This window comes from Mustela nivalis, assembly GCF_964662115.1.
Source record: "Mustela nivalis genome assembly, chromosome: X".
Lineage (NCBI taxonomy): Eukaryota > Metazoa > Chordata > Mammalia > Carnivora > Mustelidae > Mustela > Mustela nivalis.
In genome coordinates, this window is record NC_139040.1 from 123,612,405 (window position 1) to 123,638,809 (window position 26,405).

Genomic DNA, 26,405 nt, shown 5'->3' on the forward strand with positions numbered 1-26,405 from the left:
GATCAGACGGAGAGTGTTGGGGAAGATGAAACTCCTATTGGACAGTGGCTAGCCCAACTCTGAAGAGGAAAGGAACGCAGCTGAAACTTCCAAAATATAGGCCTGGAACTTGACCAAGAGGTTTTCAAATAAATATAACCTATGACAAAAATGGGGAGGAAAAAAAAACCCATTCTAGGGTCATGCAAAGCCTGAAAGGAAAAATTCTAAAGAGGTGTTACTTGACTAGATGATTTCTGGTTTATATACCATGAAACCAAACAAAATTATGAAAAACAAAATCATATAGGATTACACATACAATTTTTATTGAAAATTTTGTCTTGTTACAAAGAATTCATAGGCCTTTAGTTATATGGGTAAGATGCTGGACAGCAAACATGGTTACCAAAAGTCATCTGTTTCTTCGTGAGAAAAGCCCGTGAAACTAAATTAGGGAAAGATAAAAACAATTTTAATTTATTAAATTGTCAAGTTTATTCAGGGATCCTTAAAATGTTCACATTCTTTGTAGGGTTTCCATCCTCGTTTAAAAGTTCTCTCAGAAGCAATTTCAAAAATTAAAAAATAAAACAGATTTATCTTTTTGAAGTCCTTAATTTTGACTGTTTCACTAATTTCTCACAGGGAGACTCAAGTATCTGAACGTTCCCCTTGGCCGACACACCGGCAACGTGATTGTTTGTGTAGGAACACCGCACTGAGGAAACCATACCTTTCGTCTTTGTCGCTGGAAGGCAGCGTGTCCACTTCCGAGGCTTCTCTGCCAACTCTCTTTGAACTCTGACACAAAGAGGGAAAAAGAATTATGAAATTACTTATGTATCAATCTTATTCAACACTCTGATTTCTCTCAGGACTAATCTGAGAAATAGATGCAATTCAAAAGTCTAAGAAAGAGGTGACTTTTAGGGGCGCCTGGGTGGCTCAGTGGGTTAAGCCGCTGCCTTCGGCTCAGGTCATGATCTCAGGGTCCTGGGATCGAGTCCCACATTAGGCTCTCTGCTCAGCGGGGAGCCTGCTTCCTCCTCTCTCTCTCTCTGCCTGCCTCTCTGCCTACTTGTAATCTCTCTCTGTCAAATAAATAAATAAAATCTTTAAAAAAAAAAAAAAAAAAAAGAAAGAGGTGACTTTTAAACATGAAATTCAGCAAGCACATCAAAAAAACCCCATCTGGGCTTAAGTGGGTACGAGAAGAATTAATGAAACAAGATGGGATTGGGAGGGAAACAAACCATAAGTGACTCTTAATCTCACAAAACAAACTGAGGGTTGCTGGGGGGAGGGGGTTTGGGAGAAGGGGGTGGGATTATGGACATTGGGGAGGGTATGTGCTTTGGTGAGTGCTGTGAAGTGTGTAAACCTGGTGATTCACAGACCTGTACCCCTGGGGATAAAAATATATGTTTATAAAAAATAAAAAATTAAAAAAAAAAACAAAACCCCATCTGGTGCCCATTCTCGACACCCACGGTGAGACAGAAGTAAAACACCAGGGCTTCGGACAGTCCTCAGGCATCCATTGTTCACGAACAGACCTTCATTGTGTTCTTGTTCTTAAAACGACAGACATCCTAAACTTTTATAAAATATGCCAATCTTCACCCAAGCAAAGCAAGGAAATTTTGTCAAGAGTCTCATGTATCAAAAAGACTCAGGGCTCTATCTGAACTGTGGATTTTCTACGCTTCCACCTTTCTGGCTCCAATGGAGAAGGCAGATCTGGGTCGTACAGTTTTGGAACAAACCAAAGCATCTTGGCAGCCCCCATCACAGAAGGCCGGTCCACAGCATTAGCACCTTTTCTGCCGTCTCCTGGTCTTGATCCTGCTGAATAATTTTCAGGTATTTCTCCAAAGGATTTTCACCACAAACGGACTGGCCTTTCATTTCCTCAACACTGATTTCTTTTTCCATTTCAATCTTCAAGGACTCTTCAATCATCCTCTGTGGAATTACAGGTGCCAACACAGGAAATACATAAAAACATTAAAACAACCTATAAGTGTTTAAAAGGACACAGTAATATAATCTTGGTCCTGTAAGTACAACCTGCATGCCAAAGAACTGTTTTTTTAGTTGAAGTCACTGCTATCAAAGGGGGGCAAACAGGTCATCTCAATGAAGGAAGGCATTAATTCGCCTCAAGTGTCCTATGCTTTACGCCAGAAGAACCAGGAGTCCAAGGAACATCCATAGGGAAGATCAATTCTGGTAAGACTCAGCAGGTATATGAAGTGGCCAGAGTAACCCATGTGCCTGGGACCAGAAGCAGGACCGAGAAGGCCAGAAGAGAACCAGAGGAAGGAGGAGAGCAGGGATGCCCCTGAAAGCCACTGCTGACCAGCAGTCACCTCCGCTGGGTTACCCTAGTTCCAGCTAGCTGACGTTGAATGTCTTCTTTAAAACCCATTTAAAAAGGGAAGACCTAGAGCAAAGCCAAGCCCACCTTCTTTACAGCTTGTTTCCAGGACCAGATGAGAATGCTTAAGAATGAGCTTGCAAAAGCTCCCCATTGCTGCTGAACTCCTAAGGTCTATGTTACACACAGGCTTTCTCAGTGCTCTTGAGCAAAGAAGACCGGGATGCCTACCGCGGGCTTTTAATATTAAATTTAGTAATAACTTAAATTTGTATGGAACCTCAAAAGATCCAAATAGCCAAAGCAATCTTGAAAAAGAACAAAGCTGGAGGTATCACAATGCCAGATTTCAAGATATACTACCAAAGCTATAGTAATCCAAACAGTATGGTACAGGCACAAAAACAGATCCCTAAGAATAGAGAGCCCAGAAGTACACCCATGCTTATATGGTCAACTGACTACAACAAAGGAGGTAAGAATATGTAACAGGGAAAAGACAGTGTCTTCAGTAAGTGATGCTGGGAAAACCGGGCTACTTCCTTAAACAAAAATAAGCTCAAAATGGATGAAAGACCTAAATGTGCAACCCGAAACCACAGAAATCCTACAAGAGAGCACCAGCAGTAACTTCTCTGACATTGGCCTTAGCAACATCTTTCTAGATATGTCTTCTGAGGCAAGGGCAACAAAAGCAAAGGACCCCCCCCCCAAACAACAACAACAAAAACCAAACACAAACAAAAACCTACTGGCACCACATCAAGATAAAAAGCTTCAGCACAGTGAAGGAAACCATCAACAGAACAAAAACAAACAAACTGAATGGGAGAAGATATTTGCAAACGACATATGCAATGAGGGGTTAATACCCAAAATATATAAAAAACTTACACAGCACCAAAAAACCTAAACGATCCAATTAAAAAGCGGGCAGAGGGCCTGAATAGACGTTTCTCCAAAAACGACATCCAGATGGCCAACTGACACACGAAGAGATGCCCAACATCATCACCAGGGAAATGGAAATCCAAACCCACAGTGAGCTCTCACCTCACCTGTCAGAACGGCTATAGCCAAAGAAACAATCGACAGCAACTGTTGGTGAGGGTGTGGAGAAAAGAGGAACTCTTGTGTTGCCCTGCTGGTGGGCACGCAAATGGGTGCAGCCGCTGCGGAAACAGTATGGAGGTTCCTCATAATACTGAAAACAGAATTACCCTATGATCCAGTAATTCCACTACTGAATATTTACCCAAAGAAAACGAAAACAGTCATCTGAAAAGACACACGCACCCCGATGTCTACTGCAGCATTAGACACAACGGCCAAGAGAGGGAAGCAGCCCAGTGTCCGCGCATGGGGGTGTGGGTGGAGAGGGGTTGTGCACGCGATGAACCAGTGCTCAGCCACAGAAAGGAAAAGGATGGGGTCTTGCCATCTGTGACAACACAAGGGACCCAGAGACTATTACGCTGAGTGAAATAAGTCAGACACAGACAAAGACCATGTGATTTCACTTATGCGTGGAATCTAGAGAACAAAACAAATGAACAAAGAAACAACAAACCCAAAACACCCAAACTCAAATACAGACAACAAACTGGTGGTTGCCAGGGAGGAGGGGGGTAGGGGGTGGGGGAAATAGATAAAGGGGATTAAGAGGTACAAACTTCCAGTCACAGAAAGCGTAAGTCACAGCAATCTGGAGCACTGCGTAGGGAACGTAGTCAGTAACACTGTAATAATGTAAGGTAGAAGAAATCCCAAACCAAAGTTAGCTGTCACTCTTAAGACTTCAGGACACATGAAGGACTCGTGTCCCTGGGAGCAAAGTACTTACAGGAGGCCCACCGGAGGAAAAGCCGCACAGAGAATTTGTGTGCACTTAGCATTACCCGCTCTTGATCCAGCTTCTCTAGTTCTCTTCGTTCCCTTCCTAAAGCTTCCTGCCGCCCACTCTGCCTTCTCTCTTCTCTCTGCCTGCGTTCTCTCATGTGCTCTTCCCACATTTTTTCTTCTTCCTTCTGTTCTCCCATTTGTTTCTGATCCACGCCTAACGGGACAGAAAAAAGGGTACGTAGTTTCGGGCATCGGATTTTTCAACTATACACACGGCTGCTTTGCAGGGGCCCTTGCCAAGGCTCAGGAAAACTCTGCGTGGTTTCTCATGGACTCCTGGCCTGCTCCATCTTCAAGCGCCCAAACCCACTCCTAGCCCCGCACCTGCCTTTTACTTTGCTAAGACGAAGACCGCCCACCCTTCAGATGAGGACCCTAACCGCCTCCCACGCCCCCCCAGTCACAGCTCCTTATGCTCCTTACTCACTTCCACTCTTCCCAAGGCAAGCCGTGCCTCTGGTTAGGAGCCTGCCCCCAGCTACAGGACTCCGAGTTAGCCGTTAGCCCCTCTTCTCCTCCCAGCACCTCCCCAGCTCTCCCCTCGCCCCCGCGCCGGCATCCCATCTCTCCTGCCGCTCTACCCACGCCCCCGCCAGAGCCAGCTCACTGCCACCTCCTCCAGGCTGATCCCCGACCCTTCCCACACCTCCTTCTCCAGGCCCGACCTCTCTGTTTCCTCACGCCCTGGCTTCTAACAGGCTTCCCGCCATCAACACTTGGAGATCCCACAGCCCTGGCTTCCTTTTTGGACTCCTCATTCCTGCGGAGGGTTCCGGAACCACCCTTGATCACAGAGCACGCCTCCTTCATCACGCTTTTCCCGTGCTATGTCCACTCGGCCAGCAGGGCTCACAGGCCCTTCCTCCTGCTGCACTGCGGGGCGCTGCCACCACCTAGTAGGTGCTCTCCATGACGCTGGTCCCTCTGCCTGCAGGCAACCCACCTTCACCACTGTGAGCGCGGGTCACTTCCTGGGTCTGCTCCGCACACTCTCTGCTCTGGGGGAGTCCAAACCCATAGCGGTTCAGGCTGACACTCTGCCTTCTTCTTTCCAGACTTCCTCTATCACCGTAACCTTCCCGTTCAAGACCTGCCATCCACGGAGCCGCACGCCCACTGTCCGCTGAGCACAGCCGCGCTGGCCTCATGCCACGCCCTTGCTTTCATTCACGGCCTCCTTAGCCGAGGTGCTCCCTCCCTCCCCCACAACCTTACCTGCTACACAAGCCCCCACTTAGAAGCCACCTCCTGGGTGAGGTCCTCCTTACTCCTAAAGTCGCACCTGGCTCCCCCAGCACCATACGCACGCGTACTTTGTACCTGCCTTGTCCCAACGCACAGGCATCGATCTTCTCTACGTGTGTTCCTTCCGGCCAAGGACCGTATTTTCATCGTTTGTTCCCTCAGCTTGCAACACAGGCCCCCATGCCTCACATGCTGAATTCAACCTCAAGTCCACGGATGACTGTGCTGACGTCCTCCAGCCCTGGCCTCTAACCTCAACCTTCCCCAGCAATGCTAAGCAACGGCAAGCGCACAGGTTCACCATGGGACTTCAAACCTCACGGCCATGCCCTGTCCTAAGTCACTAGCAAAAAGTTAGCTTTACTAATAGGACAGAACAACAGAACTCTCTTAATCCTGGTCATGAAATTCTAAGAGCGGAGGAGGTGCCCACCACTTCCCTAAGCAGTGACGCAGCCTCCTGCCTGCTGGGGGGCAAGGGTTACTCCCCGATGGGCCAGGCTCTCACACGGAGCAGCAACCCCAGAATGAGAGTGCTGTTTGCGAGCTAATTTAAACAGATGCAAAGGGCTGCTTCTTCCCTGGGAGGTGCACTTTGTAGCTGCCCAGGCTCAATGAAACCACCCTGGACCTTAAGAACAAAGAAAAGAAGCAGTCCCACTGGCACAAAGGTATTGAGCCTGGGGCCTTTGCGTCTCCCTATGCACTCCAGATAAAGAAGTCAAACAACAATGTAAGAGACTTTCTCAATGACTGCAACATAACCACACTACTTAACAGTCATTTAAAAAGCCATTTACTATCCTCTATGCTGTGTGTCAGAAACCGGACACCTGTCTGCTCAGCTGCTTTCCCTTACTCTATGCCCTTTTCTTCCCTCCTCACTCAGATCTTGGCCAAACGCCTGCCCATCAGACCTGCATTCGGTGCCACAGTCCCTATCGGTATCTATCCCACAGGAGGTCCTCGATGGCCTGACGACTGCCCGACTCTCCTACTAGAAGCTCCAGGAAGCAGGGGCCTGGGCTGGTACACCGCTGTCTGCCCAGCCATGAGGAAACTTCGCAGGAGAGAAAAGGCTGAATGAATCTCTGGCATCAGTTACTCTGGAACTGGCAAAAATCAACCCTTTCCAAGTCTCCTGCCTCCGTCAGCGACTGCTCACCTTCCCCGCCGTGTCTCAAACCAAGAAACTGGTTGTAACAGGCTCTGCGGAGGTTTTAGGGAGGATGATCTCCCCGTGTTTGGAAAGGACCAGTAGCCAGTTTTACTTGAGGCATTTCCTTTCAACTTTGAAGCTTCAACACTTCGGTCCAAGGAGAAAAGGACCTGGCGGTTGGCTGAGCCCTGGAAGCAAAGCCCCAGGCTCCCCACTACACCTTTCCTCCACGCTGGGGAGGGAGTAGGTCAGCTGGAAGGGGCATGAGGAAAGACAGGGGGTGGGTCTGGCAAGACAAACCTCATGGCCAGTTTCCCTGCCACGTCACCAGCTTTTCTGCAGACTGAAATATATCAAGGTTTTGCTTGTCCTACTTTCTTAAGGCACAGTGGAAGAGAAAACAGTAAGATTCAGCACTACGAATTCGTTAATCTACTTTGTTCGTTAAAACAGAGGAAAACTTACTCAGGGAGTGACAGGACACAGGTTCGGCGGCCGCGGCGGCATCCCTGTGAGGCATGTCGCCGGCGGGATGGAGACCATCCGCTTCAAACTGCCTCGCTGCGCTCCCTGCATCTAAACGAGGTGCAAACAAGCGCCCCGTGAGTCCTCCACAGAGACGGCAGGAGAAGGGAGCATAGCGCAGTGTAGGGAGAACTCACGGTGAAGCGCTCCAGTTTTGGCCCAAGCAACAGGGCCAGCTCTTTGCCTAGAGAACTCTAGAAGTCTGCATTGGAGCCGCCTGACCATGGTACTCACTTCTCCCAGTGTTGTCCTGCTTCAAGAATTAGATTCCTTTATAAAATCTCATTGGTTCCCTAATAGTAAAATCTACCAAGGGAAAGAATTCACCTGGCTTGTGGATAAATCACTTGAATTCTACTTGAGATCAGTGATTTAACAAACTTGGTCACAAGGATTTTGAAAAGCTTACTAAGCCTTATCATTTAAATGTTCAAAACCGGATACTTGCACACTGGCCATGAGACCATGAAGCAAAATGGCAGGTTACGCAGAAATATAAAGACTGCCAAGCTGGAAAGAACCGCGGGCATGAGCCGTGCTACGGCTCTGTCCCACTTACCCTTCCGCACTGGGCTCTGGGGCATGGTCACAGCCAGGATACCAATTCCAGACTCGCAAGCTTATATTATTTTACCTCCATTCTTGAATTTTAAAAACGGGCTTTCTAAATCTTAGGCAGTCAATGGGACCAATAAAAGTAACGGCATACTCATGTTCCATAGAAGGGAAAAAAGAATTCGTAAAAATCACTTTAAATCTGAGGCAATCCCAAACTCGGTAAACTGAGTTAAGGATTCACTTACAGGCTCAGCTCCAACTCTGACATTGTGAGCTACCCTGAAATGCTTAATGGAACTCAGAATGCAGAGCCCTGAAAATCTTCGTGATGTAAAGATGGGGCAAGATATCTGTATTTGTGGTTTTATCACAAAACAAAAATGTCATAATCTGTAACTGCTCTGCTCTTCATGACAATGAGTATGTTTCACCAAAATTAAGCTTTCTCCATTTTGAGCTTATAAAAACCAGTACTCATATTAGAACTTACATTCGAAAGAGGATTCAAATTCCTCCTTGTCCTTCCGAGGTAGGTTGGCCGGATTTGAAAATTCACTTTTGTCTTGAAGCTCCACTCGTCTTTGACAAAGACTAGAATGGAAGAATAAAAGTCAAGAGCGTCAAGTCGTAGGAATGTAAAACCCAAGAGCACAGGGCAATGAAAACCCTTTGGGACTCGAGAAAATGCTTTCGGAAAGCAGTTGTTCCTGGGCTCTCGGAGAATAAGAGCTAGGCCGCCGGGGAAACCTTCTGCGCACCAGGCGTCCCTCTAAGCTGCTGGCTTGGTGACCCTTCACGGCCACCACATGCCGTGAGACAGGCACTACCACCATTACCACAGTGCTCCTATGACGGGTTAACTTTCTCAAGAACGAGAAAGCATTTTTGAGAAACCCAGATTCTGCACACCCTCAGCACAGATCAGCTGAAGAGGTTATACTACAAGCCCACGTGTGTCAAAGGGCCCTAACTCAGCTTTCTTCCTGGCTTTATTACAACAAAGAATGATATAGAACACCATTACAGGCATTAGGATTTTAACAGGCACATGTGACCGTTTTCAACTTTGCACAGTGTAACGGGAGTCCATACACAGAAGCCCAGATCGGAGCCCAGAATTAAGGATCCAGCGTCTCCAGCCATGGGGACCAGGCACCTCCGTATGACTCAAATCCCAGACTGGGCAACCCACTGCTCAGCTCCTCAACACACCCACTGCCCTCCTGCTTCACCAATCGCACCCCAGGACCCACTGCCTGGAATTTATTTCAATGATCTACAAACTGGAACCTTATGTGATCAGGAACGAGACAAGATGTCTACTCTTGCCACTTTTATTCAACACAGTACTGAAAGTCCTAGCCACAGCCATCGGACAAGAAATACGAGGCATCCATATTGGAAAGAAAGAACCAAACTGCCACCATCTGCAGATGACATGATTCTAAACATAAAAAATCCTAAAGACTCCACCGAAAAACTATTAAAATGCATGGATTCAGGGAAGTCACGGCTAGAAAATTCATACCCAGAAATGGGCTGCATTTCCACATAATAATAACAAAGTAGCAGAAAGAGAAATTAAGAAATCAATTTCATTTACAATTGCACCAAAAAATAACACCTAGAAATAAACTTAACTAAGGAGGGGTACCTGGGGTGGCTCAGCGGGTTAAAGCCTCTGCCTTCGACTCAGGTCATGATCTCAAGGTCCTGGGATGGAGCCCCACATCGGGCTCCCTGGTTCCATCCCCCTCCCTGCCTCTGCCTACCTCTCTGCCTACTTGTGATCTTGGTCTGTCAAATAAATAAATAAATAAATAAATCTTTAAAAAAAAAAAATTAACTAAGGAGCTGAAAGACCTGTACTCTGAAAGCTGTAAAACACTGATGGAAGAAATTGAAGATGACACAAATGGCAAGATATTCCATGCTCACGGATTGGAAGAAATAATAATGTTAAAATGTCCCTGCTACCCAAAGCAATTGACAAATTCAGTGCAATCAGAGCCAGAACAAATAGTAATACTAAAATGTGTACGGGACCACAAAAGATCCCCAAACAGCCAAAGCAATCTCGAGGAAAAACAAAGCAGGAGGTAGCACAAGCCCAGATTTCAAGATATACTACAAAGCTGTAATAATCACAACAGTATGGTACTGGCACAAAACCAGACACATAGATCAATGGGAACAGAACAGAGAGCCCAGAAAGAAACCCACACTAATACAGTCAATTAACAACAAAGGAGGTAAGAATACACAGTGGGGAAAGGACAGTCTCTCCAACAAATGGTCTTGGGACAACTGGACAGCTACATGCAAAACAACGGAACCAGACCACTTCCTTACACCACACACACAAATCAACTCAAAGGGTTAAAGACCTAAATGGGAGACGTGAACCCATAGAAATCCTAGAGGAGAGCACAGGCACTAATGTCTCTGACATCAGTCTTAGCAACATTTTCCTAGACAGGTCTCCTGACACAAAGAGAAACAAAACAAAATTAAACTGTTGAGACTACAACAAATAAACAGCTTTTGGACAGCAAACAGAAAGCATCATAAAACAAAAAGACAACCTACTGAATGGGAGATTTTTGTAAATGATATATCCCAGAAGAGGCTAATATCTAAAATATGTGAAGAACTTACACAACTCAACACCAATAACACAAATAAACTGAGGAATATGGCCAGAGAACCTGAACAGATGTTTTCCCAGAGAAGACCTACAGAAAGCCAACAGACATGTGGAAAGAGGCTCAACATCACTCATCAGGGAAAGGCAAATTAAAGCCACAATGAGGTATCACCTGACACAGGTCAGAATGGCTATAACCAGAAGGACAAGAAGCAGCCGGTGTCGGTGATGATGTGGAGAAGGAACCTTCATGCACTGCTGGTGGGAATGCAAACTGGTGCAGCCACTGTGGACAGTATGAAGGTTCCTCAAAAAATTACAAACAAGGCACCTGGGTGGCTCAATGGGTTAAGCCCCTGCCTTCAGCTCAGGTCATGGTCTCAGGGTCCTGGGATAGAGCCCCGCATCGGGCTCTCTGCTCATACGGGAACCTGCTTCTCCCTCTCTCCCTGCCTGCCTCTCTGCCTACTTGTGCTCTCTCTCTGTCAAATAAATAAATAAAATCTTTAAAAAAAATTAAAAACAGAAATACCATATGATCCAGTAATTTCACTACTGGGTATTCATGCAAAGAAAAGGAACACACTAATCTCAAAAGATACATGTACCCTTATGTTGACAGTAGCATTATTTAAAACAGCCAAGATATGGAAGCAACCCAAGTGTCCACAACTGATGAATGGTAAAGAAAATGTGGTGCATACATAGCTATACCTAATGGGGTATTACTCAGCCATAAAAAAGGATGAGATTTTTTGCTACTTGCAACAACACATGGATAGACCTGAGAGTATTAGGCTAAGCGACATAAATCAGACTGAGACAGACAAATACCATGTAATTTCACTTACATGTAGAGTCTGAAAAACAAACAAACAGAGGCCGCTGGCTGGCTCAGTCAGTTAAGTAAGCACCCAACTCTTGATTTCCGCGCAGGCCACGATCTCACAGTTGTGAGACGGAGCCCTACATTGGGCTCCACGCTCAGCGTAGAGTTTGCCTAAGAGTCTCTCTCCCTCTGCCCCCCCACCACTCACGTGCACTCTCCCTACAATGAATAAATAAAATCTTTTAAAACATGAATAAACAAAGAAAAAGCAGAATCAGACCTATAAATACAAAACAAAGTGATGGTTGCCAGAGGGAAGGGGGCAGGGGGATGAGCAAAATGGGTGAAGGGGAGGGGGAGGTACAGGTTTCCATGTATGAAACGAACAAGCCATGGAAACAGAAGGCATAGCACAGGGAATACGGTCAAGGGCCGTGCAACAGTGTTGTACAGTGACAGGCTGAGCTCCTAACTGTGGGGAACAGAGCGTAACATGACGAGTCCCCTCACTACACTTTCTACCTGAAATGAATGTAACATTGTCAACTGTGCGCAAGTACAAAAAAAGACTGGAACCTTGTTTGTTTATATTTAAATGCCAAAATATTTTTATATGACTTTTTAGTGATGTGTGAAATTGTTTTAAGTTTAAACTGTATTTGTTTCCACAGATTTGGTCCATTTGTTTTATCTCTGTTAACCAGGTTTTGTTTTTTTTTTTAAAGATTTTATTTATTTGAGAGAGCGACAGTAAGACAGAGCATGAGAGAGGAGAAGGTCAGAGGGAGAAGCAGACTCCCCAAGGAGCTGGGAGCCCGATGCAGGACTCGATCCTGGAAATCTGGGATCATGACCTGAGCCAAAGGCCGTCGCTCAACCAGCTGAGCCACCCAGGCACCCAACTGGGTCCATTCTGAAGTACGAAGCTGTTTACTTATAGCAGAGTGTAGATCCTACATGCCAAGTTTAGCAAACAAATAGAAATTACTTCTTTACTAAAAACAATGCTCCTCCCCCACCCCCGGCCCAGGTAATTTAGATTGCTCTCAAAGATCACACATCATCTTACAACCTGACTACCGATTCTATCCTGCCACCGAAAAGCCCAGGGAGTCCAAGGTGAGACCCCGAGCAGCTCAGCAGACTCAGCTGAGGTCCAGCGGAAGTCGGTATTACCTGGCCTGCTCTGGAGGGCTGGGCCGCGGGTGCAGGGCAGCGCTGTGCCTGGACTCAGCAGATGAAGGCCGGGGCGTTTTGTCGGGACAAGGACTGGGGTCAGCCGTATGGGATCGGCCCAGACCTAAGGGGCAGAAGGCTTGACTTTAAGAATTGCAAGGAGAAGACAGCAACATGGTCTCCAAACGGTTCTATTACTCTGACAATGAGTTCTACTACCCTTGTAAATAGCTGTGTAGGACATAAGTGATCTCACCAAGCTAACAATTCAAGCCCCTAAATGGAACTACAGTAGGAATAATAAAATGTACCCAACTAACCAGCGGTGAAGGGAAAGCCACTGTCGCTCTGCACATGTCTGCGTGCCCAGGAAATTGCTAGAAAAGGACACTATCCCACCACTGCGCACAGCAACCCCGCACCTTAAAGGAAATGCCCCTGTTAACCAGGAAAGGCAGGTCAAGAGAGAGGACAGCAGTGTTGGGGCTCAGGCGACCCTGGTCTCGCCTCCTGCTCTTTCCTGCCATCTCAGGCAGGCTGCACTCTGGACTTGGGTAAGAGGCCATCCAAGGACCAGAACAAACCCAGAGCTTCCTGCAACCCTCCTGGCAGCCGCTCACCTTCCAGATACATTTCACCATCGAGGCTTCTTTTTGCTTTGGGAACAGGAGTGGAGGAGAGGCGTCTGGAGGCGGTGCCCCTGCGTGGCCGTGAGGCCTTGCTGCCCGCCCACGCCTCCGAGGTGCTGCTCTTGTCCTCTTCGGGGCTGCCCACCAGAGGCTGCTCAGAGACAACTCTGTCCTCGGCACAAGCGCGTCTTTGGGATGAACTCGAATCGATGCTCTGGAGTGTTCCTAGCAAGTGCAGGGGTGCTGGGCTCTTGGCTGCTAACGGGCTTTTAGCAGGGAGTTGACTAACTCTTCGATGGTAATTTTGGAAAGCTTTCTCCAAACGTTCGGTCTCTTGCTCTAGCTCTTTCATCCTGGCCTTGGTATTGGCTACAAACTCAAGGTCAGAATCGCGGGAACTGCTCTCTGCGCTTCCATTTGGATAACTTATGATCCTTGGTATAACCACCACCGGCCTTTCTTGGTGGAGAGGATTTTTTAAGAAATCCCCATCTACATCCGCATCACAAGGCACCGCCGTCTTGCCACTCAGTAGTCTGCTGACGGACTGCTCGATCAGAGATGGCGTGGGCCTGCGGTACACTTCGTTCTCGAGCGCTGCGGATTCCAAGAAGACCACGTAAGAAATGACAGGAAAAGGCAAAGGAGAGTTAAAATAGATCGAAATCATGATTTTTCAAAAACGAAAGGCGGTATTAAGGACAAGCTTCCACATTAGTTTCTGAAGGTGCAGTCATGATGGTAATTATTAACACTTATCAAAAGATTATATGTACCTTTCATTACACATGATATTACTTCACAATCCATTACACACAATTGTGAAATCTAAAAGAGCTATGAAAACTGAAAATATATTCCTAATTTATTTGGTGGCAAAGCCCAACTGATTTGGTTGAAAAGCTTGACCTGAACCAACATAAACACATTTACGATCTTCACTTATTCCACCTAGCATGAATGTTCATCCATTTGATTACAAAGTAATTACTGTGTTTCACTGCAGGACGCTGTGCAGAACCCCCAGGGCCATGGCAAAATCCATAAGCCAGAGCCCATGGCCTGAGTTTCCGATAAGGGAAGGAGGACATGCAGTCACAACAACGCTGCGGGCTAAGAACGCTCACTGCTCCCATTTTACGGATGGAGGGCAGAGACTACTGAGGCTGGCTCCCCCAGTGAGCAAGGCGGAGAGCCGCTGGCACTGCCCAGAGCAAAGCCGGCACTCCGGACCACTACCTCTCCTGCAACGCCTCCGTGAGGATGCCGCCAGACAGAGGCTCACAATGTGCAATGCGGGTATTCAAAAAGTTCTACCTTCTTGAAGTATTTTTCCTGATATGAGGTCACCAGAATTCCAGCTGCGGACAGTGCAGCAAACAGAATTATGGAGAGACAGTGAAGAGCAGGCAAGAGTAGAAATGAGTAAAGGGAAAATCTGTGTGGGGAGAAGGGAACAAGGGCCTAACCAGGACAGAGTGTGAATGGGACAGAGGGGGTTTCGGAACAAAGAAGCGAGAAAGCATGCCCACCGGGAGCACGGAGGAACCTGCTTTGTGCCTGCAAGCAGCGAAAGAAGGTGCGGAAGCTTCGGCGTCCCTGTTACGAAGTAGGAAGGGGCGGACGTCACGCACAGCAGTGAAAATGGAGTAAGAAAACGACAGCAGCAGCCATCCCCTCCGTGTCATGTGTCCCAAGCCCCATACTGCCACCCATCTCGCTTCATCTCCGTCCACACGGCCCAGCGCCACTCCCAGCCCAACTACACAGTGAGGACACTGAGGCCCAAGGAAGTTCAAGGGAGTGAGCCCAGGGTCAGAGAACAGACTTCACAACGGGGACCCGAAGCAGGTCGCTATAGCGGAGGACCTGGTTGCTAGTCCTGAAATAGAAGTTTTACTTCTCAGCTGACACATATTTCTATAACTCTTCCCTCTTCCCGTGCTAGGAGAATTACTAAAAATTCACTGAGTCATCATCATTACATTTTCACAAACATCAGAAGCTTTACACACACAAAGACACACACACACATGTTAAAAATGTCTTTGACCTGTCTGGGTTTGCTTCAGTTGCAATTTCAAATCGGCAACCTGTATAGTTAACCTCTTTACGGAGTCGTCATAATCAAGTATCTGGGCCTTCAGCTGTGCAGAATGTTCGATCTGAAAAGATTTAGGGAAGGAAAAGAAATGAACATTAAGACAAATCACAGCTTATTTCAAAAGGACCAATTCTCTCCTCTGGCTTATTCTTTCTCTTTTTTGCCAAATCTGAGCAGGTTTATACCTATGAAACCACAGAACACAGTAACAAGTCTTCTAGCTCCTTCTTTACTCATCTCACACAGCAGCTACTCCAGGACAGGAGACAGACAGTATTAAGTCGCGGGGTGAGGATCAAGGGATACTTTGAACAATGGGCACCATCACGACTTGGAAAACCACGTGTGTAGGGGAGTTTACTTTCCTCTTGATTGTATCACTATTATGAATATAATGTCACAATCACTCAAGAATTTTCTCAGATGAGAAAGAACACTGGCGGAATGATTAGCATATGGGGGGAATTTCTTTTTTTTTTTTTTCTTTTTTTTTTTTTTTTAAAGATTTATTTATTTATTTGACAGAGAGAGATTACAAGTAGGCAGAGAGGCAGGCAGAGAGAGAGAGGAGGAAGCAGGCTCCCTGCTGAGCAGAGAGCCCGATGCGGGACTCGATCCCAGGACCCTGAGATCATGACCTGAGCCGAAGGCAGCAGCTTAACCCACTGAGCCACCCAGGCGCCCTGGGGGGAATTTCTTATGTTAAAGTAGATCTGATTTATGCTGGTGTGACCCACACTGAGTTTACACACCCACAAAGTGCACCACCCTGACACCCAGATGAGCCCAGAGCAATACTCACTTCACTCTGCAGCTGTTTCTGCAAAGCCTGCTTGTGGCTTTCGAACTCCTTATGCTCAAATGCGATAACGTCTTCTGCTTTCTTTAGTTCTTTCTGAAAAACCACCAGCTCGGGAGATGGCTGAGCTATACCTATGAAGGTAAAAAAGCTTGGTCATCACCCACCTGAAGTTTTCTCATTTCCCTTCACAAAAGCAGCTAAGGAGGCTTTAAGACAGTTTTGCTCCTTCTTTATATGCACACAGTTCACATTAGTTTTACTAGATGGTCTAAGAGCAATCCCGAATCACCAATTTCAGAACAAAAGAATTTAATGCACATAACTGCAAACTCTACCACTCTTCAGAGTTCTACTCCCAGTATAAGAACTCCTTCAAATCCTCAAATGAACATGAATGACCACCTCGCTCCTCTACTATGCATAGAGGCACAGAAAGCATGCTCTGTCAAAGCCTGCCAGTGACAGCCCCTAGGTCCAATCCAACCTGTGCCTCTGTTAGAGGCACTCAGGGTCCAGAAAGCAAGCAGATGGTGTTCCCAGTACGGGCCATCAGAGACCCTCTAATAAAGAGACACTTACACAGGGTGGTCACAAAGGGTGGCGCAGTTTCCTGGGCTGGACTGCAGCCACGCGGTTACTAGTCCTCAGGCCTGGAGGGTCGAGGAGGGAGGCACTCCCGGAGCTGGACAGAGCGAGCAGGCACAGGGCGCTGGTGAAGCGTCAGGAACCTCACTTTGCTGAGACCCAGGGCCAGCCCAGGGCTACTCCGCAAGGAGGAGATGGAGAAGGGATCACAGTCACCTCAACCTCGCTCTTCCCTCCTTCCAAGCGCTTGATCGCGTCCCCACTGGCCGGTTCAGCGGACAAGGGGAGCCGGGGCCCTTTTTTGTCTTAGTGCCACGACTACATAGCAGCAAGCAAAAACTAACTCCGATTGGAGAATCTTAATTTTATAACATCTTCCCAATTGAAGCTTCCCTGACAGGACAAAGCGCTTTCAGAATACCAAGCTAATAGCAATTACAAAGCCATGCCAATTAGAAAAAAAGACCTACGGTTTAGGAGACGCATGTTTTCACTTCTAGTCTCTTCCAGTTGTTGTTTAAGTAATTTATTTTGTGCCTGAAGCTCCAGTTTCCCTTCTTTCAGGAGCGCATAGTCACTCATCTCTTTCACCTTTTCATTCAGCAGATGGTTCTGCTTGGTTACTGCCGAAGACCGGGCTCGGACAGACTCTAACTCAAGCTGCAAATTGAAACAGAAAAACCGGTACCTGAACGGTGACTTTACAGGGTTGCCTCCGCGAAAGCTGGCGGGCCGCCCAGAGCTGGGCGTCACGACTGAATGAAGGTTCCTTGACAGAAGTCTGGTTCTCCACGAGGAGACCCCAGCTCCCGCAGTACAAGTCATCTTTTGCCCTAGCGCCGGGCCAGGGCAAGTTCATCCAGCTGCTACCGTGTACAACCCTGTCCTGCAAAGCTAGCGCTTCTGATCATTACCCCATTTTCCGGATGCAACTAAGGGCTCAACCACGGAATAAACAGTCCAAACACATCAAGAGGATAAATGAAGATAAATTACGTATGACTAAAATTGAAGTTCCATACATTGTCTTAATGTCTGTTTCAAAACCACAAGCTTAACAATTACCTCAAGCTCTTTGACACGATTTACTGAATGATTAAGTTCTTCCTTTTTTGAATGAATAGCCGTGAGCTCCTCTTGCAAATGGATAGCTTTTTCTGAAAGAAAGAGCCAACCAATTAACATCATCATGTTTTCCTAGTGAATATAAGATCATTTAATAATTTATGGCCCATAGATCAGCTCTAATGACTACTATTTCATTATCTAAATAAGCAGACATCAGGGCCAAAAAAAAAAAATCAGCAGGCAAGCACGAAATAAGCCCTGTTACACAACAGGTGATGGGATGTTAACTGCAGCTGTCAAGTATGTGGCAAACGCCCTCCCGCTACACATATATTAAAATGCAAAATATCTCAAAGACTGAAAATTATCCAGCTTTCCTAGTTTCGGGCTAATGTCTACAAGAGTTTAAGAGGTTATTGATCACGTGAAAATATCACGAAACAGAAAAATACACTAGAAGTAAAAGAAATAAGAAACTAGGTCACAGGGACAGGGAAGTCAAAATTTTCCTTAGGAAGAAATAAAGTCTCTTTCATGGTTAAGAGTGGTATTGAAGGGACACCTGGGTGGCTCTGTTGGTTAAGCAGCTGCCTTTGGCTCAGGACATGATCCTAGCGTCCTGGGATCGAGTCCCACATCGGGCTCCTTGCTCAGCAGGGAGCCTGCTTCTCCCTCTGCCTCTACCTGCCATTCTGTCTGCCTGTGCTCGCTCACTCCCCCTCTCTCTCTCTGATAAATAAATAAAATCTTTAAAAAAAAAAAAAAAAAAAGAGTGGTATTGAAGGGATGTCAGTAAGCGGCTGCCACCTTCTTAACAATCACATTTACCAAAATACGCTGAAATCAAGTTGGATAAAATCCTACTGACAAATCACTGACCTTTGTGAATATACAGAAGGTTAAACACTAAGGTTCACAAAAATGTAGTGAGAGTACTTTTTTATTTTGTGAAATTAAGATAACAAAAAAACAGGTAACTTTTGTAGTGACAAGAATGTGTTAGCTCTGTCTTTTTTAGGATACAGAAGAGGCCCAATTAGGAAAGCTAACAGCCTGTATCAGTGCTGAAAAATACAGCTTGCCCCCAGAGTCACCTTTATTCTTCCTTTCCTCTTCAATCAGCCTGTTAGTTCTGGTGATATAGTCATCCTTTAGTTCAAGTTGATACCTGCCAATTAAAAAAAACCAAAAATGAGCTCCTGGTCGCGTTCCTGGACAGACTGCCGTCAACACATGAGCTTATCTATGGCACCGGGGACCCCAAGGTGAAAACAGGTAAACCTCAGGCTCTCTCAAGACAAAAGCCAGGGATCTGAACATAGAAGGTCCATAAAACCCGGCTGCGATCCTGTTAATCAGGTCCCAAAATTCAATCACACAAAAATCAAGGGTCCCGATGTTGTTGTGAGGTTACTGAGAGCAATTATTTCTCAGTTGGTCTCGACTGACACGAGGCAATAAATTAAGGTCAACTTACAGTGTGCATGACACTCTAGATCCCAAATGATAACCAAGTCAGTCACTTGTCATCCAATTCCACTATCCTTTCTCCCCCCTCTAAGATATGCACTTTTGCCCTTCAAGGAGGAGCACGGTACTGAGAGCCAACTGCCACCAGCATTAGACCCGAATTAGCGATACCCAAGGCGCAGCTCATGCGGCTTCAGCCACCTCCACGAGCCATTACCAGCTGACTTTCTGGTTCAGAGGCCAGAGAAAGGAAGGAGAAGCAATCCTGTGATATTCTCCCAACTTCAACACCTGCGAAAGTCATCTGAGGACACCCAAAGCCTAACAAGTGATACCAAAGAGTTCACTCTATCCATGGTTGGGCAAAGCTAGCAAACTGTGAGGAATAAGGAAAGAAAAATGTGTGTAACAACTAGATGTACTTCAGTGTTCGCTGGTATGTCAGAGGAGCAGACGTAATACACAGATGAGACTCATCATTTCAAAAGTGATACATGAAAAGGTGCTACTTTTCTTTTTTAACAGAATTCTTTTAAAGAATAACCTCCAGAGACCTTTGTGGGTACTCCGGGGTGGAATACCCAGGACAAGTTATGGACAAGGCAATAAGGTGAGGCCAGTCGGGGGCGCCTACGTGGTTCAGTCAGTTAAGCATCTGCCTGCAGCTTAGGTTGTGATCTCGGGTCCTGGGATGGAGCCCGACATCGGGCTCCCTGCTCAGCCGTGAATCTGCTTGTTCCCTCCCTCTCTCATTCTCTCTCTCTCAAAAATTCTAAAGAGGCCAATGACTAAGACACGGCCAGAGAAGCTGAGCGGAGCCACCGCTTCAGTCCACACGCACTTAGTCAGTACTAAGAGAGCACTCAGTGCGCGCCAGCTGCCGTGCCACACGGTCGGGAAAGCCACCATCCGGGCTTTATGACTTTGCACAAAGACACTCTTCACCGGAACACACCGCAGGCTACGGGAAAGCCCCAGGGACTACATCTGTCCATCTTCTCCTCTTCCATGCTGTGTTGTCCTTCACAGAGCTAACCCTTTTTCTGGATTCGGACTTGGCAGAACCTTGAAGGAATACCAGGCACATGTTCAGTGACAAACACTGTAACCAGGAAGAAGGCCACGGGAGAAATCGTGGCCTATCCCCATCTTCGTGCCGGCGTGAGGCGAGAATGGAAAGTGATCGTACTTCTGACTTTGCAGCTGCTCAGCTGTGAAAACCGAGCAAATCCTAATGTGCCCTAAAAACTAAAGCAAAGCATAAGCCTTCAGTCAGTGTCAGAGAAGCTACGAGTAAGAATGAGCAGAGGATGCCATTCTCTGTACCTTTCTAAACCCATCTTAAACATTCATGGGAAAGGCGTGACTAGCAATGAAAACGTGTATTTTTTTAAACCCCAAATGTTGCCATAATCTGTCCATCTTATCTATTTCATCAGTGTTGCTATGTTTCTAGCAACTTAATGGAACACAGGATTCCTTTAGCAGTGCCCAGCAATTACTTGAGAAGTTCATTCTTGAGCTTCTGGTCATAGCTCTCCTCAATGCCCTTTATATCCAGCTCCTTCTTCCTAAGTGCGTCAGCTATGCCTTTATTTTTTTCCTCTTCCAGCCTCTGAGCCCTGAAATTAGCAAAAACAGAGAAAGCAAATAAGAAAATCACAATATCTGAAGTAACAAATTCAGGGGGAAAAAACCACCTGTGTTTTAGTTCCTCCATCTACTTAATAAACTGACTTTTCCAGTTCATCAACTAGATCACAATATCTGAAGTAACAAATTTAGAGGGAAAAAAAACCACCTGGGTTTTAGTTCCTCCATCTACTTAATAAACTGACTTTTCCAGTTCATCAACTAGATCACAAAATCTGAAGTAACAAATTTAGGGGGGAAAAAAACCACCTGGGTTTTAGTTCCTCCATCTACTTAATAAACTGACTTTGCTAGTTCATCAACTAGCAGATGGAATGAATTATCCAGTGGCTCCTGCCTATGGGGAGGGTGAATGTAGTAAGATCAAAGTGGTCTCTTAGCACACTCAAAAAGAGGTTCCAGCGAATCGATGGCCATCATCAATTTAGGGATGAAAGAGTGATGTTTTTAGTCACAAAGCTACAACCCAAACTCTAGTGTACTTAAATGCTTATTTCTTCTAGAATGTTATTTCTAACTGTGAGACTTAATTGATGAGCCCATAAGAATTATAGATAGAAGATTCGTTTTTGGCATTTAATAATCCATCAACTGAATGTCGAAGAATGCCAAAAGAAAGAGCAAACAATAGATGGGTGCTTCAGAACCTCCAAATCCGGAGAACGGAGTGCTTCTCATGGTGAGACCCCCACCCCGCCCCATCACCCACAAAACCAACTCTGGAGCCAGGAATTCACAGGTACTTAGAACCAAACCACAGTGAGACCTATGAACACCGCCTGTTCCAAGCAAAGGATAAATCCTTTGTGTTAGCGCTCCCTCTGCTGGCTAATCTGGAAGGCAAAGGCGCATTAAATCACTTTAGTTTAACAGGCTTAGACGGGAGGAGTTGGGGAGGTGGAGGTAAGGAAATGACAATATAATCATGATTATGTAACCAATAATCTGCACACATTTTGTCCCTTTACTTTTCTCTCTCATTATCCATGTGCCACTTCCATACCACGAAAAGGAGAGTAAGAAAGGCAGAGAGAAGAAATCAAATGAACAGAGCCTACGAGAATGAAAAAACATTAAAGAAGATGGAAACAAACTTAAATAAAATTGGACTCCTGGAGTATCTATGAATGTCAAGATCCCAAATGGGGTAGAGAGCTCATTCCACCAACTACAGACTGGTGAGCCTGGTATTAATCTCAGGTAAAATCTGAAGGCTGATACATCCATGAGCACTTAGAAAAGTAACATGACACCAGGAGAAACAGTTTAAAGAAACAGTTTCACCCAGGACAACTCAAGACTCAGCGCTACCATATATATATATATGTTTTTTTTTTTGGCAGCAGAGCAGGTAAAGGTGGAAGGTCTGGGTGTCTAGAGTTCAGCTGCTATGTGCGCGTGCAACTCTGAGAGCTGAATGACGGCCCGTAAGTGAGAAAGGTGGGATTTGTCAAAGCATCATTAAGTTCTTCAAATTATGTGTCTGGTCTTACTGTAGCCCGATGATGGCGCCTCATTCTGCTTTCCCCCAATGTCTAATATTTCATCAATGAAACCCTAGTCTTTGTTTCTCTTGTGCCTTTTAAAACCAGGTGTTGTCACTTTTACATCCAAAAACTTGGCAATTAGCATCAGACTATTAAGACACCTATTTAGTTCTTTAAAATCTCATTCATTCTGAATATGCAAAACAAATGCCCGTTACTCACAATTCAAAAGCTTCCATTCGCTGCTTCAGCTCTGCTTCTCTGCCTCTTAGCAAATCTATATCTTTTAGTAGAAGCTGCCTCTGAGCATAAATTTCTCTGGTTTCCATCTGTGTAAGAAAGCGTTAATTTTCAGTAAGCAAGCTAAAGAAAATAAAACAGATCTGAACTAACATCCTGTTTCCTAAATTCCGGAGAACAAACTCCAGACATTTAGTGCCACAATTTCCCTTTCAAGAGGCTCCGACTGGAGGTACGCTTTTCCTAATTCCTCACCCAAACATGTGTTCCCTCCTTCAATGACTGTGAAACTCCATTAGCCTGTATTCCTAACATCCCTCGTCTATTTATTCTACATAGTATCTCTCAGACACTTAAAATTTGGTAAGTGCTGGGTGCCTGGGTGGCTCAGTGGGTTGGGCCGCTGCCTTCAGCTCAGGTCATGATCTCAGAGTCCTGGGATCGAGTCCCGCGTCGGGCTCTCTGCTCAGCGGGGAGCCTGCTTCCCTCTCTCTCTCTCTCTCTCTGTCTGCCTCTCCATCTACTTGTGATTTCTCTGTCAAATAAATAAATAAAATCTTAAAAAAAATAAAAAAATTTGGTAAGTGCTTCAGCAAGGAAAGGAATGACAAAATGTATATTCAGCAATAAAGTTCCAGAAGACTAGAATGCTCCTGGTTCTGTTGCTGTCAGAGAGTTCCCGTTCCTAAGCTGACTCAGCAGTAGCAAAAGCTGAAGGAATGGGCCTCACTTCCATTTGTGCGTTCACTGAGCAAAAGGCTTCACAGAATACCTAGCCCATGTCAAACAGCACTCTTGGAGCTGGCCAGAGAAAGACGCAGAGATACGGGTCCCATCTTTCCAGAATTCACAGTTTAGTCGGGGAGAGAGAAATAATCAGATGATGCCGTGAGGATGTTATAACTGAACTACAGAAAGACCCAGGCCGGCGCGGCAGCCGAATGGGTCAGCAGACCAGGGAAGGTGTCACATTCCAGCTGGATTTTGAAGGCCAAGAACGTTTCATCAGAGACAGAAGGAGAAGGGCATTCCGGGTGGTGGAAGAAAGACACAATGCTGTGCGTGAGGAGGGCCCTCCCGTCCAGAGCCCTCAGAGCATCAGTTAACTAAATGAACATTCTGGTCTGGGAGCGGACCGGTCAGACTGACTTGAGGATGCCCTTATTTATCTAAACATAATCCAATCATCTCAAAGACAGCCGGTGCCGCCCACATTTCTTTTTGGAGGAGCCCAATCACCAGATACAGTAAACAAAATCATACTGGGGTGTGGTCAGCATGAACTGACTGGGTGTGACCGCAAAGCCCGATCCAGAGCTCTGGACAGCAGCAGCTGCGGCCGGACACAGGCAACAGTGGTCCCAATCCCGGCAGGTCAAAGACAGCCCCTCGCGAAAGGAACTGGACCTTCCTAGAAGAATGGACCCATGCCTCCTGCACGCCATAACCTTTCCACCTCCCGTGCCATCACTTTCCGCAAGAGAAGATCAAACAGCCACCTGGCTGACTTCTGCAGGCCTGGACTCCGCCACTCTGGGGACCCCGGGCTTTAACCCAATGGCAGCACACAGCGTGTTGTTGCCAGTCGGCCTGAAACCCTAACCTCTTGGCGCACCCACACTTATCCGTCCTCCTGTCGGTAGCCCCAGACCTAGTCCTTGAGGTTGGGCCCTCCCCTCTTCCCTGGGTTTATAGCTTCCCCACTGGCTTCCTTCACCACCCCCACTGAACCCCAAAATCTTTAATTAAACAGGCTGCCTTTGTCAAGCCAAGTCACTTTAGCTCTATAAAGCTCCACTCCACAAGGGCCTCTTTCTACCCTAGCTGACCTTAAAGGCCTCCCAAGAACGGGAACAGGACACTCGCCCACAAGCGCCCGGTCTGGTCGGTACCAGGCGCAGGCTACCGTCACAGCTGAGCCCTCAACACGGCGCCGGTCGTCCTGTCTGCTTTGGGGCGTTGCTCTGCCTCTCCCCCCACACAGCCGTTCCGCAACTGATCCTCTTCTGGAAGCTGCCCCCCAACCCTCAAACCTGCCCAAGAGGACGAAGCTTATTCAGTCCGAGTTTCTCACAATCCCCACATGGATGTTCGCACTCACTGTTCTTTCCTTCCAGCAATTTCGGAGGAATGAAGTCCGCATATCGCTTATAGGCCGATCCTTCTACTTGTGCCCTTGAGCCCCATCCCTAGCACTCTCGTAGGGCTCTGTCCTGTCTGCCCAACTCATCCCAGTCTCGGACCTCGAGCCCCTCTACTAAGAGCTGCAGGAAACAGACACCCAGTAAATAATTTTAAAATGTTACCTCTTGGTGCTTTTGAATTCTCTCAAGGGCCATCTTTTCCCGAGAAATGAGGACTTCAGATTTTGCTTGACAAGCTCGCTCCAGTTCGTTCCGGAACTCAGCTAATTCCTTCTCAGCCTTTCTTTTCTCTTCCATTTTAACTTTTGCTATTTCCGTATCTTTAAAATACTTAAACTGCCAATTGATTACAAATAACTGTAAATACCAATAACTATGCTAAAGAAATAACTTCTCTCTTGATGGTTAGAGTTAACACGAATGCTGCACTTAAATACATTCAGTTTAACTCTTTAGTTTCCTCTCATTCACTGTACCTGTAGCGTTCATTCAAAAAGCACCAAAAAATGACATTAATTAGATAGAATCATATGTGCAATAGTTTATCACATTTATTAGTAAAGACACCACATTTTTTCCCTTATACCTAAGACTAAGACATTAAAAGACAAGCACCAGTATCACCCTTGCTAAGAGCAACAAGATACAACTTACCTTTTGACACATTTCTTCCCGAAGCTGCTGTTCTATTTCTCTCTTATATGCATTTAACTTTAGTTCTAAAGATTCTAACTTGGGACACCGAGGGTAAGCATCAGCAAACTGATCATCAATGAGCTGAAGCTTTTTCACTATTAAAAAACAACAACATGGGAAGTTAGGATAGAGAGATGCGGCCAGGTGAGCACGAGGCTAGAGCTCTGTTCAAAAGCGAAGAGTATACTTAGGGGGAAGTGCAGGGATCTCTGCCACTGACTCTGAAACATCAAAAAATTAAGACGGATTAACGGATGGGACAGACAAGGGCTTAAGCAAGTATCACACAAATTTACTGGGAGAATCAAGTACACGAGTGTTCAGCATCCAACTGTTTCCACCTTTCTGTGTGTTGGAAATTGTTCATCCTCAAATGTCAGGGGCGAAGGAAGCAAAGCGTACAGTATAAGCCAGAAAACACTGGTTTCTCTTTTCAGTCCCTAAGTGCCAAGGCAGAGAGCACTTTCAGTGGACTCTGGTTAAAGGTGTGACTCAAACGTTCAAAACACTGACCTTAAAATAACCAAAGATCATGTACTTCAACTCCTCTCCTTTCTAGGAAAGGAAAGTGCCCCCTACAGTTTAAGGGAGTCCTAGAGGACTAAGCAACTATGTGGTGGCCTAACGGGGACTAAGACCAGGCCCACGGACTGTCCCGCAGTCTCCTGCCATCTCCAGTACCCAGAGCCCTCAAACCAACTGCGGATCAGTGTGAGCCACATGCAAACCTCGACCTAGAGGACCACCACCAACACCCACCAAAGAAGATATGCAGGGTAAAAGGCTGGCAGAGGTACCAGCAGTGTTCGTCTCTTTAGAGAATTTTAGACATATTTTCCGTTGTCCTTTCTGTATTTTCCAAATGCTCTGTAATAGTTACTGTTCAATTCAGAACTCTCTAAGGCGCATGAGGCCACTGAGTAGACAAAATGCGACCATCTGAACTGACAGGTGCTCTAAGTGTAAAAGACGCACCAGATTTTAAGGACTGAACATAAGAAATTTTATCTAAACTAATCTCATTCGTTTTTTTTAATATTGATTACATGTTGGAATATTTTGGTCATACTGAGTTAAATAAAATATATTAAAACAAAGTCACCTGTGGGTTTTTTGTTTTTTCT

General features: G+C 46.1%; 1 protein-coding gene across 10 annotated transcripts in view; it reads right to left on the reverse strand.

Moving 5' to 3' along the window:
• Positions 1–286: 286 nt before the first annotated feature.
• OFD1 (OFD1 centriole and centriolar satellite protein) overlaps positions 287–26,405 on the reverse strand; it is a 45,937-nt gene continuing 19,818 nt past the window's right edge. For 7 of the 10 annotated variants that reach the window (XM_082717003.1, XM_082717005.1, XM_082717007.1 and 4 more), the window contains 17 exons: positions 25,240–25,376; positions 24,748–24,921; positions 22,424–22,530; positions 20,564–20,683; positions 18,686–18,759; positions 17,589–17,680; positions 16,994–17,183; positions 15,939–16,069; positions 15,086–15,197; positions 13,024–13,629; positions 12,404–12,527; positions 8,242–8,342; positions 7,134–7,244; positions 4,261–4,418; positions 1,801–1,947; positions 716–783; positions 287–427 (listed from right to left, as the gene is read on the reverse strand). In XM_082717003.1, the coding sequence (XP_082573129.1) occupies positions 385–427; positions 716–783; positions 1,801–1,947; positions 4,261–4,418; positions 7,134–7,244; positions 8,242–8,342; positions 12,404–12,527; positions 13,024–13,629; positions 15,086–15,197; positions 15,939–16,069; positions 16,994–17,183; positions 17,589–17,680; positions 18,686–18,759; positions 20,564–20,683; positions 22,424–22,530; positions 24,748–24,921; positions 25,240–25,376 (2,495 nt within the window). In that variant the 3' untranslated portion in view covers positions 287–384. The remainder of the gene's footprint in view (positions 428–715; positions 784–1,800; positions 1,948–4,260; positions 4,419–7,133; positions 7,245–8,241; positions 8,343–12,403; positions 12,528–13,023; positions 13,630–15,085; positions 15,198–15,938; positions 16,070–16,993; positions 17,184–17,588; positions 17,681–18,685; positions 18,760–20,563; positions 20,684–22,423; positions 22,531–24,747; positions 24,922–25,239; positions 25,377–26,405) is intronic. The other 3 variants (XM_082717009.1, XM_082717010.1, XM_082717008.1) reach the window with 1 other exon arrangement.